Source organism: Dermochelys coriacea, chromosome 15 (genome assembly GCF_009764565.3).
Source record: "Dermochelys coriacea isolate rDerCor1 chromosome 15, rDerCor1.pri.v4, whole genome shotgun sequence".
NCBI lineage: Eukaryota > Metazoa > Chordata > Testudines > Dermochelyidae > Dermochelys > Dermochelys coriacea.
Window position 1 is genome coordinate 23,365,201 of NC_050082.1, and position 13,522 is coordinate 23,378,722.

General features: G+C 42.6%; 1 protein-coding gene across 1 annotated transcript in view; it reads right to left on the reverse strand.

Annotated features, from left to right (window-relative positions):
• The window catches only part of AACS (acetoacetyl-CoA synthetase), a 59,303-nt gene extending 47,001 nt beyond the window's left edge, over positions 1-12,302 (reverse strand). Inside the window, exons 1-4 of the mRNA XM_038373595.2 lie at positions 11,915-12,302; positions 8,698-8,801; positions 6,148-6,268; positions 2,290-2,403 (exon numbers count right to left, since the gene is read on the reverse strand). Of these exons, the coding sequence (XP_038229523.1) occupies positions 2,290-2,403; positions 6,148-6,268; positions 8,698-8,801; positions 11,915-12,032 (457 nt within the window). The 5' untranslated portion in view covers positions 12,033-12,302. The remainder of the gene's footprint in view (positions 1-2,289; positions 2,404-6,147; positions 6,269-8,697; positions 8,802-11,914) is intronic.
• Between the last annotated feature and the right edge of the window lie 1,220 nt (positions 12,303-13,522).

Below are 13,522 nucleotides of genomic sequence, written 5' to 3' on the forward strand. Positions count from 1 at the left end.
AAGACAAGAAATTCCAATTTATACCTCTTCTTGTGGTTCTTAAGAGTCAAGCCACCCAATGAAGCCAACGGGAATAGTCTCTTGTTAGGATAGCAGGATTGGGACTCTAATGCTTGCAGCTCGTTCTTGATGCTTATTTTAAACTTTTACAGTCTAGTGAGAAGTTATTTCATCCCAGAGTTTAAGACACTCAATTTAGCAGAATTCACCATCAATGCACAACACCCAAATAATGCACTTTTAGGGAGGAATTAAGCAGAGGTGAGTAGGATGGAATTAACTTAGCCACAGGCAGGCAATGGAGCTGTAATGAAGATCGACCAGGGCCAGTACTCGCGCCTGAAGGCTAGAAACGTGCTGCAATCCCTCCACATGCCCTATGCTAAGTTTTGCAGCTTCTGAAAACGTGCCCGTGTTCCCCCCTTCTGAATTTCTCCCCCCACCCTTCCAATGCCTCCCTTCAGCAATATTTTTTTGCTACGAACATGAATCTCACTTTCGTGGCATACACATGAGATTCCACACTCCCCACACAGGAGAGCCCTCTAGATGCAGATGAATATTTAACACAGTTTGCACCACTTCGGCATACAGTTTAGAGAACATCTGCTTGCAGAGATGTTCTGTGTTTAAAAAAAAAATGATGTCACAACTTTACAATAGAAAACAAGGTATGTTGCTTGTTTCCCTCTCTCCATGAAGTATTGTCTACAAACTAGTGTCTGCACACTTCCTTCTGTGCATACCGGGGAAACTTCATTTCAGAATAGCTGGTGCTCAAAGTCAGCACAAATTTGCTCAGTCTAGTCCACAATTACAAGCAATCAGACAAAGATTATCTGAAAAAGGAATTGGACTATTATGTGACTCAGGCTGATTTCCAAATGCCTTCAGTTCCTGTTACTTGTAGTGATTTGACAGTTTGCTAGGGCGTGAATAATCAGTAGCAAGTCTGAACTTCATTCAGATATGACTTGCACTTGTTAAATATACCATGCCCCAAGTAAGAGGTAGAACTGGAATCCAATAGATGCAAGTGCTAAAATCTGAACTTTCCTCCACCTATTAGTGTCACTCAACACTTGGTTTCAGATTTAAAAGTTGTTTTTCTTAGCCAGTAACGAACCTGACGCCAGCAGGATAAAATCTGAGGCAATCCTTAATCAGACCAAGCTCCACTGACTGACAGGCATTTCATCCAAGTAAGAGCCTCAGGACTTCATTGTGTATTATTTAACAAGCGTCCTTCCCTTTCATCAAACCAAACCAGAGGCTAATATCAGTTGAAGGTCTACTTATCTGCTCTATATAGCACAGTATATGTTCCACTTAGAGTAAAGGTCTCTGTGGCATGGATTTCATCTACTTCCATTTGTGGATTCTGGAAGTACCATTAGTGTAATTTAAATAAATGATTCACAATCTTTTCATCTTTGAAAATCTGGATTTGAGTTCTCATTTAAGTCATAAGTGAGTGAGTTTCATTACATTTTTCTCCCCAAAGCCAACATACAATTTAGCATAGTTGACAGATACTAGTCAAGAGACATCTACAGGTTGGGAGTGAGAGCAGTGGTGGTATAACAATATATCAAGGGTTAAGATGTGCTCCACTGCCCACCAGCATGCACAAGTGAGAACCTGAACCCAGAACTTCAAAGATGAAGGGACTGTGCATCATCGTTTTTGCAAATACCATTAGTATCTGATGCACAGACAGAGATAGAGGAGATCCATGCCCCAAAGACCTATGCTACATTTCAGACATACTACAAGATGAGAAAACTGAATGCAAAAGTCACCAATGAGGTGTGTTGACAGAGCTGAACAGGAGAATCTTGCATAACCCTTGCCTACACTTTGCTTGAATTTAGCCAATATCATTTGTTCTTCGTGAGACAAAAAGAGACAAAATAAAAACATATGATAGCAGAGAATTCAATGAGAGTATTCATCTCCTCATATTGTTGCACAGACATTACTAACAGGATCACCAGTAGGCCGTGTACATCTTGCTCACTTTTGACTTCCACAGAGGTTAAGTTGTGAAATAGATCTCTGGGCAAAGTTATGAATAAATCATTTACTTTTTCCTCCAGAGATGGAAAACTTGAGGCTAAACCAGCTTCCATCCCTCCAGAAGCATATTTCATAGCAATATAAATGCACCGGCACAAGGGTCTTTTCTTTGATGTGCTCCTCTTATGCGCGTGTTTCTGGAGCCCCAAACAACTCACTTTGTTTGCTTCAGGGATATTTCCCCTCCAATCCTGCCCCAAAATTACTCACCAACAACTCTGTCTCCTATTTTCACTCCCATTTTCCTCATGGCCGAAGCATACAAAGCTACATCTTGTCTTAGCTCTTCAAAAGTGACTTTCGAGATTTCTTCTTTGCCTTCCTCTGAAGAAAAAGGTTTACAACATAAGTCAATTAGAAATGGTACACTGCAATTTAAGAACCAGAGTCCACTGCAAGGGATTCATCCTGGGGGAAAGAAAAACAAAGATGCTATTTTGAGGAAAAAAAGCTCAGACAGTTGTTAGCACTAGCCCTTCAATAATATTCTTGTCCTGTGCAAAGCTTGTCTTTATAATGACACCTCTGTGTTAATGGATGGGATTCACTCCCTACAGGGCAGGACTGTACCTCTGTTCCTGAAAATGAAAGTTGCTGATTGTAGATAGGCAAGAGTCAGAGAGCATTTGTTCAAAATTTAAAGCATGGATTGCTTTCCCCCATACCTTTTTGATCTAGAAAAAAGGGACTGCTGCCCAGTTTTCTAATTAGAGCTAAAAAACCCAAAACAAATCAGTTGTTTGTTAAGGTTAAATTTGCCGGTCACTGGGTGACTAAAGAAACGCATGAGCCTGTTATTTATGTCTCAATTAGGGTCTACTCTAGAACTCCTAGCATTCTAGGATCTCGAAGATACTGCAATTTTCTTCTTGGCATGTCTCCAGTGCAAACACACTTATCTGGGCCAGGTTCACCTCAAGAACAGAACTATCGGGAGTTTTAATTTTTATACTCCAGACTAGATGTTACATAAGGCCTTAATAAATTGGCTAAATAAAGTAAGTGAATGTCTAAGAGTTCTGAAACTGTCTTCTCTTGGCTCCCCAATCTGTCTTCCACTGACAAAGGGCCTGCCCTGTCTCCAAGGTCCAGAATTCCCAACACATATACAAGTCAAGGAATGTGGCAAGTAAATTGCACTAGTGATGCTGAATCTTACAGTCTGTATTCTAGCAGACTGCTACGGTCAGCAGAGTTCCTTTAGCAGAGTATAATATTTGCTTTGCTGTTCCTCCTCTGCAAGTTTAGCTGCCCATGGAGTGGGTAGTAGGCATCAAACATTTGTAACCAATTGTTTGAAATATTACAAGAGCCAAGATGCAATCCAAATTAAAGGTCTGCACTGAAGGGGATAGAGGTTTATAAAAGTTGCATTTAATCTTCTGTCTGAGATACCCACAACCTTTCTACAAGATCTCCACCAATGATTGCTGGAACCCAACAGATTCCCTAAGCTCCATTCTGACACAGCAGTAAGGAGTTCACAAATGTACTGAAATAAGACTACTTAAGAAGATTAAGTACAGGAAAGGGTCTGGAATGAAGATGCAGATGCAACTCAGTACTCTGCAGAAAGAGTATTGATACTCGCTGCATTCATGCACTCTTACAGTACTTGCCCATGCTGAATCAATAATAACAGTGCAGATTTAGAACTATGCATTAGAAAATATCCTGTGAACCAGGAAACATTGTTTCCTCCTATTGATGTTGTCTCACATGGTTAAGCTAAACAAAGCTATGAGTCTCTGGTACACCTAATGGAACAAACAAACCTAATCTCTACATAAAAGAGACAACATAATCATATGTTAACCCAACTAATTCATCAAAACAGTTGACTCATAATTCCTTAGATTAGAACGGAAATAATTTTAGGAGCTATTTACCTCAACTTACTTTTAAGCTTTTCCTTGAGACAATGAGAGTCAATTAAGCCAGTTTCACAAATTTACCTTTTCACTGTTTGCCTTGCAGCCATTGCAGAGGGCGTGTTTAAAAGCAACTAACTGCATTTTCTTTTAAATACACAGAAAATGTTTCTAATGCTCTTTTAAAAAAAAAATCTAATGAGTCAATCTTTCAAGGTTGAAGCTACATAAAGTGTCATTGAAATGAAGTTTAACAGATCACTTCTCGTTGCAGCTGAACCAGGTTACAGATTTTGCCACTCACTCTCTCTCGACTCAGTATAGATTTTATATAGATGTTCAGTTTCATTTTAATTAATCCAATAAACAAAATGCATCTGTTTATACTTTTTCTTCTTCATTAGGGTAACCTACTGCAGATGGCTCTCTTGTGTTTTTATTTATACATCTAAAGGGAGGGAAAAAACCCCACTTAACTGTTCTCCATATTCAAGAGAAAAAGAATCCCACACAGACTCTTTACCATTCCAATAGGGAGCCTAACATTTTACATCATATTTTGTCTAACTGGAGTGCTCAGGCTGCAGGTCATAGGTCTTTGATTATTAAGCAATTAAAAGGGGCATTTGTCTGGGCCAGACCTCACGGGAAGGATTAGGCCTGGCTAAAGCTACATGGAGAGCTCAGAATAAATCTAATTTAAGGTGAGTAGTGGCTCCTTACTGAGTTTCTCCTTCCAAGGTGTGTAACAAAAATCCTTAGGGTAGGAGATATCAAAAAGTTACCAAAAAACCCAATATACATGGAGGTACAGGGAAGGTTTAGATTTTTGAAAGGAAACAAGTGAACTGCACTGTTCAGGTTGTTCTGTATATATCCAAGATCTTAATCTTGGTACACGCAAGCAAGGTTGAATGGATTTAAATCAGGATTCAAATTGCTTTGATTTAAATCATCAATTTTAATCTTGTTTTGCATTTGTACTTCAGTTATTTTCCTTTTAAAAAAAAAAAGGGAAACTCATTGGTTGGCAGCCATTAAAGCTCGTTGTTCTGAAACCAGATATAGCCTTTACACTAAATTTGGTGCATCTTTTTGCTAAACAGGAGATATACTGCATCCATATACATTTATTTGAAGACTTATATAGCATAACTTACACTTATTCAGATTCTTAAGGGTGCAAATTATGTTAGGAAGTGATAAATGGTGGCACAGCAGTTACCACAGCTTGTGTGTTTGCAGTAGCAGCCCCAGAGCAGTTCCACCACTGCACTTCTGGATGGAGGGAGCAGCCACAATGAGACAATTTCGTAAAAAAGGCTGTAGACAGGAGAGACCACACACACACACAAAATCTGCTAATGTGCAATAAAGATCATGCAAGTAAGTGCCAGAAGTTCTCTTTTCTGGACATGCCTCTTCAGGCCCAATGCAAATAATGTTCGAATTTCAGCTCAGTTCGAGTCATGAATATACACAGAAGAAAATTGTATGAAGACTTAAAGCAGCAAGTTAGCAAGTGTTTGTAAAGCATTTTTTAAAAAAGCACAACTAAACCTCAAGTGTATGAGCAGGGCAATAAACATCCATTAATAGAGGATTCCATTCATCATCCTAAAACCTTGATTTTCCTGAAATGTATCTTATTACAATGGGGAAAGTTTATTGGAACTGAACTTTGATGTTCTTGCACAGTGAAGTTTAGAGCCCCCCCGCCCCATGTGACCTTTTCTTCCTGTAATATCAAAAAAGGATTTTAAACCCCCCAGATCTCTGACCATATCTAAGGTATCAGAAAGACCCCATTTTAAAGCAAGTATTTATCATGGAAATTCCAATGACGCTGGAAGGCAGATTAAATGAAAGCATTGATGATAGTGTTAAACAAGACAGCATAACCCCAACTAACCCAGCTCAACTTCACCATAGGGAATTTTCCAAAATTGGCTGCTTGCCACCACAGACCATCTTCTCACTGTCCTTCAAGATAGGGGACCTGGGCAGATGCTTCCGAGCTGGCTGATTTGCTGTCCACCACCCCCTTCATCCAAAACCTACTTTACCTCAAGGTTTATCAGGCAGTGATGGGGCACATGTAAAAAAAGCACTGCCCATTTTAGTTGGGCAAACTCAATATCTCACAAGTGAAGAACACAGGGCTACTGGCTAATGGAAGTCACAGCTAAATACTTACTCGCTGCATAGAGAGCAATTTTGTCATTTTCCTTATGCTTCAGAAGGTTTTCTGCATAGTTGAGCCGACTGCCTTTAAACCACTCTGGAACATCTGCAATTCCCTTAGATGGGTCAACTACCTGCAGGAACAGTATCAGACATCCTTGGAAAACAGGAAAACCTGCAGCTCTTCATCTTCAGAGGACTTTACAGACATTAGCTAGAGAATGTCATTTTAATAGCCAAATACCATTATTCAGTTTACAGAGGGACAGTCAGGCTAGGTCCCGCAACATTGGCCACAGAAAGTTTAGCGACCTGCCAATTGCCACAGGTGGAAGCAGTGTCCGAGCCAAGATCAGAACTCGGACGTTCCCATCTGCCAGTCCTGAGTTCAAGATAGAGATGCACAAACCTCAAACTAAACCCATTAGTCACTACGACTGGTTTGTGACTTCTTGAATAGTACACAAGCCAAGCCTTTCTGGCAAGCGTGCTTTTTGCTCTCATCTTCCAATTTAAAAAAAAAAAAAAAGATATATGGACACACATAGCAAGGCAAGCTTGTATTTAAATTGTTTGCCCTGGTTTACCCTCCTGCACTGAGCTCAATAAAAACGTACCACTAATCTCAAACAGAGTGCAGTGTTTCCTTCACAGGAACAGTCTACCCTGGTACCCAAGTAACAGGGTGCTGTCCTACTTGCAAGCAGGCACAGCTTGATTGCCATGCCAGCAAGAGGCTGGAGCAATGTAATCTCTAATACCCCTAGCTCCAATTATGAAATCCAGAGGAAGTGCTAGATATTACCTTGAGAGCTCAGAGTACTTGACAAAAGGTAGGTATTAACTCCATTTTTTTAAGGGATAAATGGAAGTAAAGACGTTAAATTTAGGACTTTCCTAAAAAAAAAAAAAAAAGAAGCTGTGGGGTATTTTAAATTATGCTATGTTTAAATAAATTTAGTTAAACTGATGCAATGCAATATGTGGACCGGGCCTTAATTGCCACACTCACAAAAGAGTTGGGGGCTGTTAAGACGAGTTTGCAAAGGTAGTGCTCTCTCCTCATCTCCCCTACTAAGGCACAATAGGACCCTATGCAAAGTAGTAAATTTTTGCACCATCTATGATTTGCACATAGGTCTGCAAAGGGAGTTATTTATTCATTAAGCAACTCCACACCAAAGATCACCCATCCAGGGATCTGAGACCCCCCCTAACAGATTGGAAAACCACAATAGAACGGAGTTACCCAAAAAAAAAAAAAAGTGCAATAGAAACATTTATCCCCTGCCACATCTTGAACTAATCAGTAGTTCCAAGAAGATTTCAGGTGCCCATCACACAATTTTTCCCAAATTATGTTACAATAAGTCACACTTTAGGAGTATCTCTAACATTTGGGACAGGAAAAAAAACTGCTTAGTTTCACTTCAAGCTTCCTGAATGGTTACAGTGTTTTGCTTTAAGCTAACATGTAGGGTACATATTAGTTATTTTTCCAAGTTAAAATGTTCTCTTATGACCATACAATGTTCTCATTTTAAAGCTTCAATTTATGCCCTGGGGTCCTATCATATGAATGTTAGAGGTAGTGCAATGAGAAAATTCTTCTTGGCAAGTACAAAGCTGACTTCTACAAAAACTTGATAAGATTTCAACTACAGAGCTTCTTCCAAAGAAGAAAGTTTTTATGATTGTAAGTGCTCAGCATGCGTATGTGACCAAAGGCAACTCTGAACTTACCATCCAAGTCCTTTTACAACAGCAAAGCTCATAAGGAAGCACTGTATTGTCCAACTATGTATTTAGCAGCATAGGTTTGAAAGAGGCCTCAGTCATGTCCCCCGTTTTCATGCTTGTAACTAAGTGAATATGCTAGCATTTAGAGACAACTAATTTGCAGTAACAATCAGATGTTTCACTTGCACTTAATGGATTGTACTGTGTAAATTAAGAATGAGACAGGGATCAATTGCGTTTCCAGCAGCACAATTCTTCTCCTGAAGCAGCAAGAGTCCAGACTGCCCCCAATGTGGGCCAGTGCTTTAATGGCACAATCTGGCCCACTGGCAATATCTGTCCCTGTATGCTTTTACATGCTGAACACTGCACAGGTACAACCTTCCGACAGCTCAGTAAACTACCAGGATAGATGTTTAAGTAACTAACACAGCCTTCCCCTTAGTATCTAGCCACCTGGCACTAGGAATAGTCCCATGCTCCATTCACTAGGACAGACACCTGGTTTTAAACAGCTGGCTGAATACATGCTTGTATTCTGCTGATAATAAGAGGGCTAACCAAAGAGTTGCTTCAAGTTGGATGAAGTCTCCTATGACTTTGTCCTTCTAATGTAAATAAGTTATTTTCCTGTTACATTAGATGACAATTAGTTTAGGGAGTGATCCTTAAGTAACAGTCCATTAGGTAGTAAAAGTACTTACATAAAATTGATTTTCCACCCCCCTTTCCCTATCCCTCTACCTACTCCAATTTTACAAAGACTATGACTGTTATTAACTCCAGGTTAAATACCACCAAAATTAAGCAAGCACTGACTTACCTCATCATATAGATGAGAGAAGACAATCTCACTGAACTTCCAAAATTCTGCCCAGAAATCAGAGTAGGACTCGACAGACCACTGGTACAACTCATTGTAGTTGGCTAAAAGTAAAATGCATATTAGCGTACTTATCTACAATTACAAAAAAGGAGGAGTATTTTTAAAAAACACTTCTGAGGATATCGATCAGCTTAGAAAGTCAGTGGATGAAGTGGAATAAATGGAAGGGTAAAACTGATGATGGATCCACATTAATAAGTCTAATTAGGGACAATTTGAGGCATCCAAAAGATAAACAGCCATTTCCCTGCTAGGGGTATCACCAATATGACTTCAAGGAGAAGTGACTGATCCACATGGAAACTTAGACCTTATAACTTAAGTCACTCTGGTGTGTGACTAAGCATCCCTCTAAACGACGTATGTTATACCTACCTAAACCCCGGTGGGGACAGCACTGTGTCAGTTGGAGAACTTCTCCCACTAACATAGCTACCACCACTCACAGGGACTGGAGTCATTAACTCAATGGGAGAGATCTCTCCCACTGGTTTAGAGCATCTGCCCTAGAAGCACTACAGCAACGCACATGCGCTGATACAGCATAAGTAACAGGTGGTTTCAGCTCACCTGATTGCTTTACAACCCATTAACTAATGAACTGGAAAATGTGTATTCGTTTATTCAGAACGTATTTGTAGCCCACTCTTTTGTCAAGCCATCTGAGAACGATACATCAACAGGCCCTCACAAAGAACACAATGTTCCACTTGTTAATAAACTATTGCTATTCCCTACCACAAAGGTCACCATCAGGGAGCATTCACTCCTCAATGGCTTCAAATGGAGTTGACTGCTCAGCACCCCTGAAAGTCAGGTCCCAGTTGTTTCAAGCTGGGCACCCCACATCTGAGGCACCCCCATTTACTAATCACTTTTGAAAACTTTGACCTCGACCTCAGGATGTATGTGTCACCATCTGTAAATGAAAAATATTGCCCACCTTTGTAAAGCACTGAGCTATACAGAATAAATATTTTAAGTATGATCATCATGAGCCTCCTCTTTGCAAGATCCCTAGGTATAAACAATCACCATCACATTGTCAAAGGTTGACAGAGCAAGAAATGCTACAACCATTTAGTTCCTGTTTGATGCCTTCAGATGGGAAGTAAACGTCAATTTTTCTGATTGAGGACTTAGACTGCATGATAACAGGCATCTTAGAAATACCAGAGATTGACAGATGCATGAAGATCATTTTTGACTCCTTTCTTCTATTCTTTCCTAATACCCAGGCCATCGCCAAATCCTGTGACTAATTTTTTTAAGATCTCTATATAAAAATGAGTAAGTTCTTTTCCATTCCAGCATTCAGGACATCTTAAATCACTGCAGCCTGTATGTCTCTGGCCTGCCCCATTCTCATCTCTCATTCCTCCAGTTGATCAAAGATACGCAGCCATTGTCAACATAATCTCTATCCAGATGTTCCCAGTAGGTCTTCCCACTACTTGAAAAATCTACATTGGCTCCCACTTTTCCACCATATCTTGTTCAAACCTCTTCTTCACTCCCCCCCCCCAACCTCCAAAGCACACCACAAGTCCAACCTTTCCTATATATTTTATCCTATTCTTGCCTACATATGCCCTAATCTCAACCTCCTACATAACATTCTGCTCTTTGCATTCCACCTAAGCTTCTTATCACTACCCTATTTGTTCCCACATCAACCCATATAAATGGGATAACCTTCCTATTGATACATGACAAACTCCCTTTGTCTCCTCCTTCTAGAAATTCCAGATCCACATGCTCTCCATGAATCATATAAACTCGTAGAGATGGCCACTCCCCATTTTGTTTGTCGTCTTATTTGTACAGTTTGTCCTCACTTGAGTCTTTAGGTTGTAAGCCCTTCAAGGCAGGGACCTGTTGGTATTACACAGTAGCATGTCAGTGCTAAACTATGAGCATTCAGCATTATGTAATGAATTCTCTAAGAGACTCATGCCTGGGATCCCAAAATAGATCAATTTTAAACTAAGACAGTAGAATTTGCCTCTTGACAGAGGCCTCTGCCAGGCAAAACTGACACCTGATATTCATGTCCTTGGAAGTCATAAATGCATAGTAGCCACTAATATTCATGTTTTTAGGGCTGATACCCCGTACCAAGACTGACAGGAAACCCATCCATTTTTATTCTTATTCTCTTAGTTCCTAATACAGTTAGATGCAGGATTTTGAAGCCTCTTCATATATTAAGCACTTGCAGGGCACCAGAGACCGTTCACAGCCTGGGCCACCCTCTAGACCTAAAAGGGCACAGGATGCTTCAAAGGTATCAAAACACGCTTTAGAAATCGTAAGCAAGTCATTCTCAGAAAGTAACTCCACACCCTCACGACATTAGTGGCAGAGAATATATTTGCCATTTCTTAAGGGGGCCTTGTCTGTCTTAGTTATGCAATAACCCAAAGACACAGGGCCTGGTTCCCACCTCACTTATAGGGTGAAAGACAGGAGCAACTCCACCCATGTCAGGCATCAAAAACTGGTGGGGGATGGGGGGGGGGGGGTTTGGAAATCAGAATCAGGCCCTTTATTCCTAAAGGCAAATAGAGCCATCTGCCCCTTAAAGCAGGATAACATCTTCCCATCCCACCACTCCCTAAGCTGCACCTTCTTGTCCCCTTGTGTTTTTTCCACCAAACGCATCCGACGAAGTGAGCTGTAGCTCACGAAAGCTTATGCCCAAATAAATTTGTTAGTCGCTAAGGTGCCACAAGTCCTCCTTTTCTTTTTGCGAATACAGACTACCACGGCTGCTCCTCTGAAACACTACAAAAGAGTTTTTTTTTCCCTCCTGCTGGTAATAGCCCCTCTCGATTAATTAGCCTCATACAGTTTGTCTGGCAACTTCCACCTTCTCTGGGGGCACCTCTGTCTTCTTACTACATGGTCCGTTCCACGCGTCCGATGAAGCGGGCTGGAGCCCAGGGAAGCTTATGCTCTAATAAATGGGTTAGGTCTCTTGGGGGCCCCCGCCCCGCCGATGGGGCCGCAGCCCCCGCAGGTTGCCCCCGCCCCGCCACTGCCCCCCCCCCTCGCTGGAGTTGCCCCCACGGCCACCCCAGAGGCGTTGACTCAAGCAGGGCTTCCCCCCCCACCCCGGGGCCACCCTCCATCCCGCTGCCCCCCCGCTCACCCAGGCGCAGCCCGCAGGCGCCGACCAAGCCGGCCCGGAACCGGTCCATCTGGGTGTTGCGCTTGGAGTCGGGCTCCCACATCACCCGGGACTCCAGGATCTCCGGCTCCTGAGACATGGCGGCGCCGCCGCCGCCGCCTCCCACGACGCGACCGGCTCCGCCGGGGCCTCAGCCAGCACTGGCCGGCCCCGCCCGCCGGGCCGGGCTTTACAGGCAGCGCGCCCCCCGCTGTAACCTTCCGCCGGGCGGGCGAATGAGTGCGCCGCCCGCACGCCGCCGGGGGCTGGAGATAGCAGCGGGCCAAGGGCCCCACCCCCTGTCCCCGCACACCTCCACCCCAAGCAATCAGGAGCCCGGGATAAATGCAGCCCAGTCCCCAGCATCGCTAATACTCAGGAAAGCGGGGGGGGGGGGGGATGTAAGAACAGTTAATGGAGGGAAGCGATCAGCGATAAATGAATGGAGAACCGGCATCTCCCGTTGCCATCACGGGTGGTGATGTAGTCACAACGGGGAAAGCCATTCCCAGCTGGCACCGTGACAGGAGGACAAGCAACTGGGCCTTCCTCATTTCCCGCTCCACGCCCCTCGCCCCCAGACTGGAAAGGTGTTGCTGGGGCATTCACCCTGTTATGCGTGAACTACTTGTGCTAAACCAGTGGCCCGTGGATCCTTGGGGGCCTAAGATTGCCAAAGGGGGTCTGAGCCTCTATTCAAAAATGTTTTTGGGGGGTTTTGGGGATGCATCCGATGAAGTGAGCGGTAGCTCACGAAAGCTTATGCTCTAATAAATTTGTTAGTCTCTAAGGTGCCACAAGTCCTCCTTTTCTTTTTGCGAATACAGACTAACACGGCTGCTACTCTGGAACCTTGTATTAGTTGTGACACTATGGGTATGTCTACACTGCAATGAAAAACCCAGGCTGTTCCAGCTGACTCATGAGGTTTAGGGCTCTTTGATTGCAGTGTAGATGTTCAGGCTCCAGCCAAAACCCAGGCTCTAGGACCCTGCAAGATGAGAGGGTCCTATAGCTCAGGCTGCAACCTGAGCCCCCATGCCTACACCAAAATTAAACAGCCCCTTAACCACAGTCTCAGGAGCTTGAGTCAGCTGGCACTGACTAGCCAGGGGTGTCTAACAGCAGTGTGGACATAACTTTGAGTATATTTCCCAGCTCTGTGTAGCTTGAAAGCTTGCCTCTCTCACCAACAGAAGTTTGTCCAATAAAAGATACTGTATTACCTCACCCACCTTGTCTCTCTAATGAAGGGTACAGTAGAGATCACAGTATATTACTTAAATAGCTACTTTAGATATTTTAAGATATTAGCTCTCTCTCCCCCCCTCCTGCTGGTAATAGCTCACCTTAAGTGATCACTCTGGTTACAGTGTGTATGGTAACACCCATTGTTTCATGTTCTCTATGTATATAAATCTCCACACGGTATTTTCCACTGAATGCATCCAATGAAGCGAGCTGAAGCTCACGAAAGCATATGCTCAAATAAATTTGTTAGTCTCTAAGGTGCCACAAGTCCTCCTTTTCTTTTTGCGAATACAGACTAACATGGCTGCTACTCTGAAACCTGTCTATTTTGGGACTTTC